Source organism: Sprattus sprattus, assembly GCF_963457725.1.
Source record: "Sprattus sprattus genome assembly, chromosome: 7".
NCBI classification, from domain to species: domain Eukaryota; kingdom Metazoa; phylum Chordata; class Actinopteri; order Clupeiformes; family Clupeidae; genus Sprattus; species Sprattus sprattus.
Window position 1 is genome coordinate 7,694,131 of NC_137926.1, and position 15,000 is coordinate 7,709,130.

The following is a 15,000-nucleotide window of genomic DNA, read 5'->3' on the forward strand; positions in this document are numbered from 1 at the left end:
ATATATATATAATATATATAATATATATATATATATCCCTTTTCTAAATACTATATATATATATACTATATAAATCTATATATATAATATATATACCCCTCTCAACATATACAACAAAAAAAAACTAACTAACTAATAATCTCTCTACACCACTCAACTATAAACCCCCCCTCCACTCCCTCCCTCCCACCCCTAATTATCCCCCCACCCCCCCCCCCCACCCCTACATTATCCCCCCCCCCCCCCCCCCCCCCCACCCCCCTACATTCATCCTCCATCTTACCCACAAACCCTCTTCCATACCCTCATTATAATCCAACTTTTTTCTACCCAATCTATCCCACCCTATCCTATCTTAACATACACACCCCCCCCCCCCCCCCCCCCCCCCCCCCCCCCCCCCCCCCCCCCCCCCCACAATTCCCAATTTTCCAATCAAACCTACACCACATACAACCATCCAATACCAATTACATTACATACATCCTCCCCCAAAATTTCTTTAATTTATTCTATCCAAACTCAACCCCCCTTTCCTCCCCCTCACACCCTATAAACACACATTCCCCACAACAATATACTCACTAATCTATTCATTATCATCTCTCACTCTCTCACTATCTCTCATCTTACATCTCTCTTTCTTTCTTTCTTTCTCTCTCTCAATTCACACCCTCTTCATCACTCATTCTTATCTAAACAAATTCTCTCACAATCCAACCATATCATCTCCCCCTTCCCTCACCAACCCACTTCACATATCTCATTCACTCCTTTATCATCAAATTTCATCCCAACACACACACCTCACCACAAACACAAACACAACAAACAACACAAAAACCCACACAACACAAACACACAACAACACAACAAACAAACACAACCAACACAAAACACACAACACAACACAACACCACAACACAAACACACCAAACCCCCACAAACAACACAAACAACACACACAAAACCACACACACCAACACTCACTACCACACAACAACCCCACACAACACACAACACAACCCCAAACAACACAACACCACACTCCACCACACACACAACACAACAAACAAACCCCCCACACAACACAACAAACAACACAAACCACAACACACTCCACAAACCACACCACAAAACAACACACACACTACAACACACACAACCAACTACTACAACAACTCACTACACTAAATCACTACAATCACTACACTTCTCTCACTCGTCCGCTCAGGCGCCTCTAACATGATATGCTTATAACAGCACTGTGCTCCCACAATCGCACATCAAACAGCACCGCACTGATGCGTGCTGGTGTTATAGTAATGAGATAATAATTAATGGCCCCTCAGATTCATGCGGCCCCACTACAGACTGACTGCCTATTGCCTCCCTGGCTGGACTACCACTCAGCTTGGCGAAAAGCACAAAAGGGCTGCAGAAAGCAGCAGCAGGTACTCTACAGACACAGGAGTTCAGAGAAGAACTGTGGAAAACAAGATTTGAGCTGAGGTAAGAAAATGGAGGACTTTAATTGGTATTGAGATAAATCTACCGTGACATGACGGCTTGTTGTATTCACTAGGTGTTTCGTAAAGTACCCTGAAGAAACGACCTTTGACCTGTGGTGAAGAGGAGGGACGCTGTGCTAATAGAAGCTCTCCTCATAACTGCGTGACCGCATTTCTGCCTGAAGGATGCGCTCCTCTTTATGTGCGTGGCGTCCGTGGAAGCTACTGTTTCCTACACGGTGCAGAACAAATCCCTGATGTCTCTGAGACAAAAGGAACAGGACAAAGACCCCCAGGAGGATAGGAAGCAGCCCTTCTGTAGGCAAACCTGGCTATTAAAAGGGACCAAACTCGGAGAGTCAGCAGCTGGAAATAGAATAGCCTTCATCGCACGGTCCGTAAAAAGCAATTAGGACAGGACACTGACACCAGGAGCACACGGCACGCTTGTGTTCTTTTGTTGTACACTAGCACTCGCCCCAGCAGCCTTTGAAGTACAGATAGGAGTCGCCTCTGTGTCCTCTTCAGTCAGATACTGAGGGAGGAAATAGGACAGGTCCACAAGTAGCCTCTGAAACATGACTTCCCAGTCTCTACACTCCACTGTGTGGAGCTCTCTCACACACACTTGCAGATACTACACCTACTCTCTCTCTATCTCACACACACACACACACACACACAAAACACACAAACACACACACACACACACACACACACACACACACACACAGACACACAGACACACACACACACACACACACACACACACACACACACACACACACACACACACACACACACACACACACACACAGACACACTCACAAACACACACACACAGACACACTCACAAACACACACACACACACACACACACACACACTTATTAACTTACACTTGCTGGATCCTCGGGGGGCTTCTGGCCGTCCTCGCCCACCTCTGGGGCCGTTGGCACAGACACGGGCAGGAGAGGTGATCTGGCTTTGCCTGCTTGGCCCAGGGAGGCTGTCTTAACCTGGGCCTTTGGGAGAGTGACACCTGAAAACACAGATACACACACACACATGCAGTCAACACCTCAGCTCAGAAATGACAGACAGATACACAGACATACACACACATACACACACACACACACACACAGTCAACACCTCAGCTCAGAAATGACAGACAGATACACACAAATACAGACACACACACACAAACACACACAGAATCAACACCTCAGCTCAGAAATGACAGACAGATACACACATACACTTTTAGTGATTACACACTAACAACTGTGATTTACTACCAGAACCGCTCCTTTAATCACCTCAAACATGCTCTTAAGCTTGTCTACATTCATACCGACGAAACCTGAATGTTTCCTGTAGCCTGCAGTTACACAGATAACAACACACAAGTTTATTCGTTCCGTATCCCCGAGCTCTGGGAACATGTCACGGATGTGCAGAACATTCTGGGCAGAGCTCTCGCCCAAACAAACGCGCTCACTAATACATCAGCGAATGAGATCTGGCCATTTGGCAACAGGTAGCGCTGTGCAGATGGAGCTCACTAACAGCTCCTGGGCTCAGAAACCAGGACCACACTCCAAACACTGCACTCCAAGGACAAAGGACCAATGTGTGTGTGTGTGTGTATATGTGTCTGTCAGAGAGTTTGTGTGTGTGTGTGTGTGTGTATGTGTGTGTGTGACAGAGAGAGTGTGTGTATGTGTGTGTGGCAGAAAGAGTGTGTGTGTGTCAGAGAGAGTGTGTGTGTGTGTGTATGTGTGCGTGACAGAGAGAGTGTGTGTGTGTGTGTGTTGTGTATGAAAGTGTGTGTGTAGGTGTGTGTGTGTGTGTGTGTGGGGGGTGAAGTCCGACGGAAGCGGGGGCGGTGGGCGATTGATGGACAGCCGTGACGGCAGACAGCAGCACGGTCTCTATCTGGCCTGCCCGCGGGAATTTATCGCCCTCGCCGATCTTAATTACATCCCCGCGCCCGACATTATCTGCATAATTTAACAGTGTAAATTGGCAGCACCTGCTTGGCGCGCGGGCACCGCAGGAGCGTCGGCGGCGGCAGAAGAGGAGGAGAAGGAGAGGCTCAGACCCGTGCCCCCGGCCAGAGGGCACTCGAGGGGGCCCCGGGGTTATTAATGCCTGCTGGGGTTGGACGGGCAGTGCCACGCGGTGCCAGCCGGAGCGAGGAGGGCCAGCGTGCCGCCCCCCGCCGCAATCGCCACAAATCACAGGTAGACATCAGGCAATCAGGAGCGAGCAGCAGGTGGAGTAATGGGCCCAACTGGCTGCGGGCGCCGGAAATCCATACATGTGATAATGGAGTTAACGCTCTTTTTCTCTCTCTGTCTCTCTCTCTCTCTCTCTCTCCCTCTCATTCTCTCTCTCTCTCTCTCTCTCTCTCCCTGTCTCTCTCTGTTTCTGTTTCTCTCTCTCTCTCTCTCTCCCTCTCCCTCTCTCCCTGTCTCTCTCTGTCTCTCTCTCCCTCTCATTCTCTCTCATTCTCTCTCTGTCTCTCTCTCACTCTCATTCTCTCTCTCTGTCTCTCTCTCGCTCTCATTCTCTCTCTGTCTCTCTCTCCCTCTCATTCTCTCTCTCTGTCTATCTCTCCCTCTCTCTTTCACTCTTTACTTCTCTCTCTCCTGCCTGCTTCTCTCTGTTCTTTTTCTCCTAACTGGGTTTGTGTCTCTGGTGTATGTGTGCTAGATGGCAGGATACAAAACGACAGACACGTACCATATATCATAAAGGTGGTAACGTAATTTTTGACAAAGATGAGATCGACACAACCTTTACATTTCAGCACGTACAATTCAATACAGCCCATAGCCCGAGGCGCGTGTTTAGTCTGTGAACGTGCTTGCAGAGCTACCACATCATTTGAAGGCCGCTGCCCCCTGGTGCGTGGGAGGTGGGGCGGCTCATCTGCGTGTCTTCTAAGCATCTCTGTCCGCGGGGCCTAATTACACGTGTCACCCACTGTCCCTGCGCCCCAATAGCGGCCCACGAAAGCAGCAGCGTGACCCAGCGGCAGGGGGCTATAATTAGCCGCTGGTGTGGCGCCGTGGAGCCGCTAGCTGCCAGATCAGTTAGAGCTCTGCCCAGTCATGTCCCCGCTTCTCAGCCACAATCAGTGGCCTTGTCACTCAGGGCGGCCCACTGAAAGACTGCCATACTCGAACACACACACACACACACACACACACACACAGAGACTCACACACACACACACACACACACACACACACACACACTGCCATGTGGTTACGTGTCTCAAAGGCTACTTAGGAAACATTTGCACCACACAATCACAAGCAAAAACAACAAACAAATGGAATTAACAAACTAAAATGGACGTGACGTAGCAACGTTCTCCTGCCTGTCTATGAGCTCTTGGTCTTGGATGGCGAACCAGTGGGCATAATTCCATCCCATAATAATTACAGGGGAGCACAGTCAAGCACGAAGCTCACGCTTGCTACATAGAGCCGCCTCCTTATCTTAAGACACAGGCATGACTCGGTGTCTTAAGTATACAGGATATTATGTTCCATCAAATGCCTTTTTTAAACGGTTGAACGGTAATGATTTAAATCCCCTTAGGTGACGAATTGTAATGAGCTGTAATTGTGGTGCAAGGGAAATGGGGGATACAGCATGCCCAAAAAAAATCATGAAATGGACATGAAAAAATTAATTCAAAAACCTGCAGCTCAGGGGGGCACTGTGACACAGACAGTAGCCCCAACTACATTCGGGCTTGACGCCCAAGGAGGACACAGGTTCGAATCCGGCCCGATGTCATTTCTCTTGTCCACTCCCCACCTCTTCTCCCTCTCATTTCCTGTCACAATCTTCACTGCTCTGTCAATTAAAGGCATAAAAAGCCCAAAAAACTAATATTTAAAAATAAAAAAAACAGCAGCTCTGCTATCCATCTCAACAGCCTCTTCAGACATACGGCTCCCGAGAGGCGTGGGGAGAGATTCATTTTAGGCGGATGTGAGATCGGAGCTGAGAGTTTTTTTTCTGTTTTTTTTCTGTTTTTAAAGCGAAGCTTTTGTCTGGCGTGTGGAGTGTGGGCGGGCGGCTTCATGCCATTAGGGCATCCGACTGGAAATAGACCAGTCTCATCGCCCACTCACAGCGCCCATCACTGGCCGCAGTCTGGTGATGGTGAGCAGGTAAGGGACCAGGCAATTTGGAGCGGTCCGAGTCCATCTGTCTGACGGTGCCCCGGCATTAAACGCTAAGTGCCTTCCGTCCGACAAACAGAAGCCACCAAAACTCAGAGGGAGGAAAGAGAGGGTTTTCACTGACGTAAGTGTGTCACTAACGCTACTGTTTCACTAACGTTACTGTGATGTATCGCATTCATCTCTGGTGTCCATGATTCAAGTGTTTTGGAAAAGCAGCGGCTATAGTTTTTGTCTTACTGCAAACTTTACAAAAACTGCCATCGACTGGGGAAATCTATAGCACATCCTGCTTACCCAAAGGCCAATGCCCCTGCCCCTGCCCCTGCCCCTGCCCCTGCCCCTGCCCGCTCTTCCCTGTGCGTCTACAGCAGATGAATGGCATTTACACTGCAGATGAACTCATCTGAGCACAGACCTAAAGCCTCTGACCACTCTGCTGGTTTGTAACTCAGAAAACACACGGTGATTTTTGAACACACACACACACACAACTTCTCTTTCTACCTTTCACACACACAGGGCACACAGGCACACAGACACACAGACACACAGACACACAGACACACAGACACACAGACACACAGACACACAGACACACACACACAGACACACACACACACACACACACACACACACACACACACACACACACACACACACACACACACACACGCACGCACGCTCGCTCGCACGCACACACACCCTCACACACACACACACACACACACACACACACACACACACACACACACACACACACACACACACACAGACAGAGATAGAGGCAGGCCACAATGTGTGATGTGGCCTCTTGCAAACATGCCCTTTTCCTGGCAATTTGAGCCGGAGGAAGAGAGATTGTCCGGCACCCTGCCTGGACCTGGGCTTTATTGTGTGTGTGTGTGTGTGTTTGTGTGTGTGTCTGGGTGTCTGGGTGTCTGTGTGTGTTCTGGAACGGAGGGGTTCATAAAGGTGAGTTGACAAAAATACCTGTTTACTTCTTTAAGGTCAACAACACAACACAACAGCACCTTTTCTCACCCTATAAACACTCACCAAAGAGATTATTCACATATTTTTGTCAAATTCACAACTAAATGAATACCTCTATTACATTTCCATCTAAATCCCTATGTCAAAGTCTGCTTCAGTGCATACAGAGATTATCCCGGCAATGCTGAGAGATGCTAATCTTATAAGATTCCATTGTTTGATCTCACAGTGGGGTATATTGCTTGCAGATGACTTTGTGAAGTTGCATTATTTGTGCTCCACAGTTGCAAACACCTAGCGTAGCCATTTCCAATTAACCTCACACACTAAATCAGCTTCATGAACACCGTATTTTTACAAATCGTAGGGTACCACTTTATAATAAGGCTTCATTATAAAGGTTGCCAAGATGGGGATCTTCCCAAATAGTGAGCCTGCACTGTGTTTAGGACTCATTTATAAGGGTTTTTAACGACTTACAAAGGGTTTACAACCTAATTAATAACCTATTTATAAACCATTTTTAAACCTTTATAATGGAGCCTTATTGTAAAGTGGTACCAATCGTAGGATGAGAACTGATGCCGCAGTCTTGGCTCCATTCAGTATTGTTAGTTTTCTAATCTAGTGGATATCTCGCCCAGGCCAGCCAGTCTCTTCACCCCCCTCAGCCAAGTCCTCCGCAGCCAAAATAAGGGGGGGGAGAGGCCCCCTACGCCATGACTGCCTCAGCATCTAAACACCGGAGCCGTTTCAGGGAAAGCAATTAAATCTTGACTAGAGGGGGAAAACACTGCCTGGTGCACCTGTCACGATACATCTCTATCACCGCAAGCATTCAGGGGCAGAAAGATAGATCTGTGTGTGTGTGTGTGTGTGTGTCTTTGACTGTGTGTGTGTGTGTGTGTGTCTTTGACTGTGTGTGTGTGTGTTTGTCTTTGACTGTGTGTGTGTGTGGGTGTGTGTGTCTTTGACTGTGTGTGTGTGTGTGTGTGTGTGTGTGTGTCTTTGACTGTGTGTGTGTGTGTGTGTGTATGTGTGTGTGTGTGAGGTGGAGGGTTGGCAAGGTTGGAAAGGGTGGTTTGTGGGGGGGTGTGAAGGGGGCTCTGCTGGATACCAGTATCCACTTTTAGCTTCACACAGGTGGGCAGAGACAAGACAGAGGCCTCCCTGAGGAGAACCAGAGAGCCTGCGGTGTGTGTGTGTGTGTGTGTGTGTGTGCAAGAACCTGCGCTGTGTGTGTGTGTGAGAGCCGTGCGCGTTGGAGAGGCAATCAATGGTAAACGGAACCACCTGAGCATCGAGTAGTGGATACACGGTCACACGAGCACGCACACACCCACACAGAGTCTCACACACTCACACACACACCCACACACAGAGTCTCACACACACAGATTTTTAAACAAACATCCTAATGCATTCACTCATGCACATAAATACTACAAAAACACAAACACACACACGCACGCGTGCACACACGCACACTCACACTCACACTCACACACACACTCACACACACACTCACACACACACTCACACACACACTCCAGTGCTGCGTGCTGGGATAACACAGTAGGTGAACTATCTTGCTTCAGGTGACATTATGTGGTGACTTAAGGGTTGAGGGATGAACCCTTGAAGCCTGACCGAACCATCCTCTCCTCTCTCCCTCTCAAACAGACTTCATAACCCTAATAATAACTCTACTCCTCTTACGCGTGTAAAACACAAAGCAACCAGCCCAGCCGTTGCGTCTGCATATTCATCTCCACAATTAAATCAATAGGAACAACCAAACCCCCCTTACAGCCTTTCAACTGTACTACAGTCCACCACCATTGCAAGTCAACAAGCTGCGTGCAATCAATCATCAACGGTGATGAACACTAAACCAGCAGTGAAATCCATCGACCGGATGCCGTGGAGATAGAGGCCCTTCATATCTGTGCACTTCCATTAGCAGCACAGCCATAAACACCCCAGTCTGGGCAAGGGTTGATTATGAGCCATCAATGAATCATCTGCTAAATTCACGGAGGATTCACTCAGCGCCTTCATCCACAATGCACCCACTCTATTGAAAACAATCGCCCTTGTTTTTGTACTAGTGCCTGGTTCGTGCTTGGCAAAACTCCAGAAGACGGTTCCGCAAGAAGCCCCAAACCAAACCTTGGTTTATTGGTTTTACTGCCCCCCCCCCCAAACGCACACACACACACACACACACACTTTTCCCCCCAGGGTCGGACTCACTAGAATGTGGCATCATGGGCGTGTAGACCTTGGGGTACTAGTGCCACAATAAGCCGGTTCGTACTTGGCAAAACTCCAGAAGTGGGTTCCACAAAATGGCCCAAACCCCCCCCCTCACATACACTTTTGCCCCCCGGGGTAAAGACTCACTTGAATGTGGCATCATGGGCGTGTAGACCTTGGGGTCGATGTTGCCCATGGGGGGGGGCAGGAGAGGGTTGGTGAAGCTGCGGAGCGGGTGTGTGGGCCGCACGCAGGCGGTGGGGATGGTGCGGCTCGGCGCCTCCTCCGCTGAGCCGTGCTCTGACCCTGCCGTCGACGGGATCATGGTCTGCTGCTGCCCCGCTATGGGCGTGGGGCCCTCTGTGGATATGGCTGCGGAGAGACAACGACGACTGCCGGTCAAAAGATGCTAATATTCACAGGGAACAACAACAACAGCTAGCAAACAAAGACGTACGCAGTCATCTGAAATGATTTGGAATCAGGATCAGAATTGTATTTATTTGCCAAGTAGGTTTACACCTTCCTTCGGATTTGCTATGGTGTATAGGTGCATACAGTAAACATAAAAACACAATAAGTACTACAAAAACCATAATGCTGCAGGGGAACAGTATTTTCACAGCGGGACCTTATGATGCATGCAAAAGGCACTTTGAAAATAAGGAATTAAAGTGCCTGTTAGCTGCAGGGAATTAAAACACTGTGAAACAAACTTAAGCTTCTGCTTCTGTGTGTGTGTGTGTGTGTGTGTGTGTGTGTGTACGGGATGTATACACATTTTCAAATGTAAAGAGATTTGCCTCCATTTGATCCGTTTGCACCGGTGTACCTGCAGGAGCTGGATGACTTCACACGGTTCAATAAATCCACTGTAGTCAAACCCCTGCTCCACCAGCTATGGGGCGTCAAACAGCACGGAATAGCAACATGGTGCAACTCGACTCTAAAACAAAGTTTGGAGATTCCTGCAGAACGCCCGAGCCCTACAGCGACAGGAGTCGGAGACGCCGCCGCCGATCTCTTTGTGTGAAGATGCGCTCAGGAGCTGGCAGCTTTACTGAGGGCCATGCTGGGGTACGCCTCCCCCCCTCCAAACAGAGCCAGGGGGGCCCCTGCCTCGGCGACCCAACCCCCCCCCCCACCCCCGAACCCCCCCCCCCCCCCCCCCTCGCCTCCGTCTGATCCTCTCGCAGCTCGGCTCGTGTTTGCGGTTTGTGCTGCGAATACAGACCCGGGCTTTTGAGCCTCTGCTGAGAATGTACCTGTGTTGTTCATCCAGTGTGGAGGAGAGGAGAGGAGAGGAGAGGAGAGGAGGGGAGGGGAGGGGAGGGGAGGGGAGGGGAGAGGAGAGGAGAGGAGAGGAGAGAAGAGGAGGGGAGAGGAGAGGAGGGGAGAGAAGAGGAGAGGAGAGGAGAGGAGAGGAGAGGAGAGGAGAGGAGGGGAGAGGAGAGGAGAGGAGAGAAGAGGAGAGGAGAGGAGAGGAGAGGAGAGGAGAGGAGGGGAGAGGAGGGGAGAGGAGAGGAGAGGACAGGAGAGGAGAGGAGGGGAGAGGAGAGGAGAGGAGAGGAGAGGAGAGAAGAAAAGAGGAGAGGAGAGAAGCCCTACAGTAGCTCCGCCAAGAGGCCATGTCCAGACCACTTAGTCTGCCGCTAAACATGAAAGCTCTCTCAAGGCCCTGGCGCCTCTTTTTTTAGGCTGCTGGAGTCTTTGTTGTGCTTCAGACAGACAATAGGTGTCTCGGTGCTACTCAGGCAGGGGAGAGCGATAGATAGAGAAAAAGAGAGAGAAATAGCGATAGATAGAGAAATAGAGAGATGGAGAGATGGGGAGGCAAATGGAGGGAGTAAATGGAAGGTAACCTAATTCCACTCTAGCTTTCTCAATTTGGGGAAATTCCTCTCTCGCTCTGTCTCTCTCTCTCCTTCTCTCTCTCTCTCTCTCGGTCTCCCTCTCCTTCTTTCTCTCCCAAATTACAGATGTGGGGCAGTGAGGTATTGATCAATTACCAAGCCCTGCGGCGGCACCTCGCTGCAAGTTAAATAACATGGCCGCCGCGCCGGGGGGAGAGAGTGAAGAGAGCCATGCCAAGGGCCGGCGCCCGGGCCAGAGAGAGGTGCCGCTAACGAGAGGCGCTAACGAGGCCTTAAATGGCCGGTCCAAGAAGCAGGCAGGTGGAAAGGAGAGGAGAGGAGAGGAGAGGTGAGGAAGGATAGATAGCCAAATGGGTCGAGACAGAAACGGTGAGGTGAGGGCCAAAAGGAGAAGACACATGGGCGAGAGAGAGAATAGAAGCCTACTCCAATAGAAGGCAGGGGAAGAAAGGAGCCGCTGATAGATAGCTAAAGGAGAAAAACAGGTGACAAAAAGAGAAAGTAGACGGAGAGAGAGCGAGAGAGAGAATGATTTAAGAGCACTTGGAAAGCCTTGGCAGAGGACAAAAGCACACCAAGCGCAGAGACAGAAACCTTGCAATTACTGGAAGCGCAAGGAGACGAAAGGGTCGTATGAGACAGCTGAGTTACAATCAAGAGCATACAGCCAGAGAACACAGGCTGGACGGAGCAGAGAACACAGGCTGGACGGAGCAGGTGTTGCTTACTTGCTGCGTAGCCCCTGTCCATGGTGAGGGTGGAGAACGGCATGGGTCTGAGGGTGAACTTGGAGTGGGTGTAGCCGCAGGTGGGCGAGGGCAGGATGCCCGGGTACTGGCTGCTCTCCAGCGTGGGCACGGGGATGGCGCTCACCACCGCTGCAAAGAAAAGGGCACAGAGGAGAAGCTGTCAGCAGAGACACACACACACATCAAACGGGCACATGTACAGTATCATTCGTTTCACCGGGCACATTCTGTCGTTGGCTGCCAGCCCGTGTGTGACTATTGATTTTCATTGATTTGCATTCTCAAAACAACAACGGCAGCCTCCCTAGGCATATAGTAAAATCGGTTTGTTGACGGTGATTGCTCAGTTCTACTGTATTAGTTGCGTTGCAGACAAGCTGGGCCTGAAACACACAAAGAAATAGAAAATAAACTACAAATAGTGCAGGGAATCTTGCTGGGCACACTTTATGTAGCGCTCAGGGGAACTAGTAGTCTGGGAAGTCCCGCCCCACTTCTTCCGGCCAAATTGATTTTGCCTCAGAACTGGGTCTGGCCAAGTTTGCATACCCGTTCATTTCAAGATTTCCAGAATCCTTGGAGCCAATCACAAACTGGCTTTTGGCTACCTGGCGCGCCATTGGCGGATTTAAACTTACCACGGCTACCTTACAAAATCTACTGCACGGAGAGTTTTTAAACATTGGACATGGTGGCCGCCGAAGCACCGCAAAACTTCGATAAGGCAAGTTTTCTTTGAAAACAGAACAGAAACTTGCCCTGGAACAATTCATACAGAAAAAATATGTGTTTGCTTTATTACCGATCGTTGTATCGTTGTATAGTATCGTTGGTCTGATTGGTTAAAGGACTGTCCAATCAGGTGGCTGAAGTGGAGCGCCGTTGAGAGTTGGCCAGACCAACTGAACAAATGGAATGCAGTGAAGGGGCAGGGAATTCCCAGACAAGGGAACTAGCAGAAAACCCCAGCAACCCTCAAACACCTAGGAAAGAGGCAGAGTCTATGCTCCGCTACTTTGTATAGGCTCTGCCTCAGGTCTCAGAGTTGAACCCGCTGGGCTGAGGGAGGCCTGTTCTGAACTCTTTCAGACAGACAGAATGGGTGAGAGAGATAGAGAGGGGGAGAGAGAGAGAGAGGGGGAGGGAGGGAGAGAGAGAGAAAGGGAAAGAAAGCGAGAGAGAGGGAGATAGAGAGAGAGGGAGAGGGAGAGAGGGAGGGAGAGAGAGAGAGAGAGAGAGAGCAAGAGAAACGAGTGGAGAATGATTGCGCTTTGACCTTGGGAGCGAAATCTGAAGGCTCACTAGAAAGAAAAAAGAGGTGTTTGTGAATGTTGTATCTCTCTCTCTCTCTCTGTGTGTGTGTGTGTGTGTGTGTGTGTGTGTGTGTGTGTGTGTGTGTGTGTGTGTCGGTGAGAGAGATGGGGGTGGGTTGTGCAGGGGAGACAGGCCGAGAGTGGAGGACTGGCTGTTAAAATGCCTCAAGTAGTCCACAGAGATCTTTATCTTCTAAACAGCATACGACCAGGCAGAAGTGATTGCTGGCAAAGGGTCTGTGTGTGTGTGTGCGTGTGTGTGCGTGTGTGTGTGTGTCTGTGTGTGTGTGTGTGTCTGTGTGCCTCCATGTGTGATATCCCCCCCTCTCTCCAACTCTATCTCTTGCCAAGGTAATGAAGTTCGTCTTCTTCCCAGTCAGCTTCCCATGATGCTTTGCAAGGTCACAGTGGCCGACTCTGGTGTTCTTGCTGCGTTGAGCGCTCTCCATCCGACTCCATTCACACACACACACACACACACACACACACACACACACACACACACACACACACACACACACACACACACAGACTCCATCCGACTCCATTCACAGCTTCATAATAATCTCCACTCACTCTAACCCTCCAAACACAATCACCGCCCGGGCACAAACATGTTGACTACAGGGGCCTTAATCGGCTAATGAATAACGAGCTCACCTCATTGATGGCAATTAATTGCTCTGTAATTAGATCGCTCTTTTTGAAAAATCGGTTGAACAAAAGTGCCACGGGGAGGTTTGATTACGGCTGCCAGAAACAAATCTAAACAAAAAAATCTGGTTAGCCGTTTTTGTGAGCACAGGGCAAAAAGCCACATCCCATAAAATGCAACTTCCATTCAACGATCAATTTTCAAAATTAGACACCAGGCTATTGTATAACTCTTGAAAGTCAGGAAAAAGTCAAGTCCACTTGGCTAGTCTGTGTGTGACGCCGTGTGACTGTGCGTGACAGAGAGAGAGACAGACCAGGCTGACTGCTCTCCAAACCCTCACCTCTCTGCATCGTTCTCATTCTATGTGAGTTGTATGAAACTCCCCGAGGGAGATTGAAATAGGAGCACCTTGTTAGCGGTGCGAGCCGCGGCAGGGAGGGGGGGTGGAGACGGATCCAGGCATCGGGGCCGTCCGGGCCTTAAGGGGATTGATTACCGCGGTCCCGCTCCACCCGGTGAATTACATGCTTGATCTAGCATAATGACTTCGGCAAACAACAACGACGACGACAACAACAACAACAACGACGACAAAGTCTGAGGTCAGTCATCCAGGAAAAAGAGCGGATGGTGTGAGAAAGCTGATGCTGACTGAGTGGCAAGCACTGCTGTGGGTTCCATGAGCGGTGGCGTGGGATGGGGAGGGTTGTTAGGGCAGTTAAGAGACTAAAGACTGGGAGACGTAACGACCATGACTGTTATGACTGAATTAAAGTGATAAGCTTCTTGTGGTTAGACTGAATGGGAGGGGAGGAGAGGAGATGTTATTACATGAGCCAAGGAGAGGGTCACAAAGTCTCTGCAATGATCTGCCAACGATGAGAGACAAGGGGGAGAAAATGAATATGTGTGGGTGTGTGTGTGTGTGTGTGTGTGTATGTGCATGTGTGTTTGTGTGTATATGTGTGAATGTGTGTGTGTGTGTGTGTGTGTGTGTGTGTGTGTGTGTGTGTGTGTGTGTGTGTGTGTGTGTGTGTGTGTGCATATGTGTGTGTGTGTGCATACGTCTGTGTGTGTGAGTGTGTGTGTGTGTGCATAGGTGTGTGTGGTGTCTAAAAGAAGGGTGATTGAGTGAGCGAAAAAAAATGAAGAGGATAATTAACTGCATTAAACATGCAATGTCGAAATTAATTACTCTGTCATTTGCAGTGTCACTGTTTTATTTCATTAATGGCAACCCTGTCTGCCGGAACTGTGGAGGCCGCGTCCCAGTGTTCATTAAGGATCCCGTCGTTAGGGCGTAATTATTCGCCTGTCCCATAGAACCCCCCCCCGCACCCCCCACACCCCCCTTCCCCTCAGCCCAGGATACAGGACGCGTTAGACAAGGAGAGGAGGAGAGGAGAGGAGGAGAGGAGGAGATGAGGAGA

At 49.6% G+C, this 15,000-nt stretch overlaps 1 protein-coding gene across 1 annotated transcript in view; it reads right to left on the minus strand.

Moving 5' to 3' along the window:
• dcc (DCC netrin 1 receptor) overlaps positions 1-15,000 on the minus strand; it is a gene marked incomplete at both ends in the record, with an annotated part of 169,006 nt that overhangs the window by 2,698 nt on the left and 151,308 nt on the right. The window contains 3 exon segments of the mRNA XM_080842602.1: positions 2,410-2,552; positions 9,124-9,348; positions 11,579-11,728. Of these exon segments, the coding sequence (XP_080698728.1) occupies positions 2,410-2,552; positions 9,124-9,348; positions 11,579-11,728 (518 nt within the window).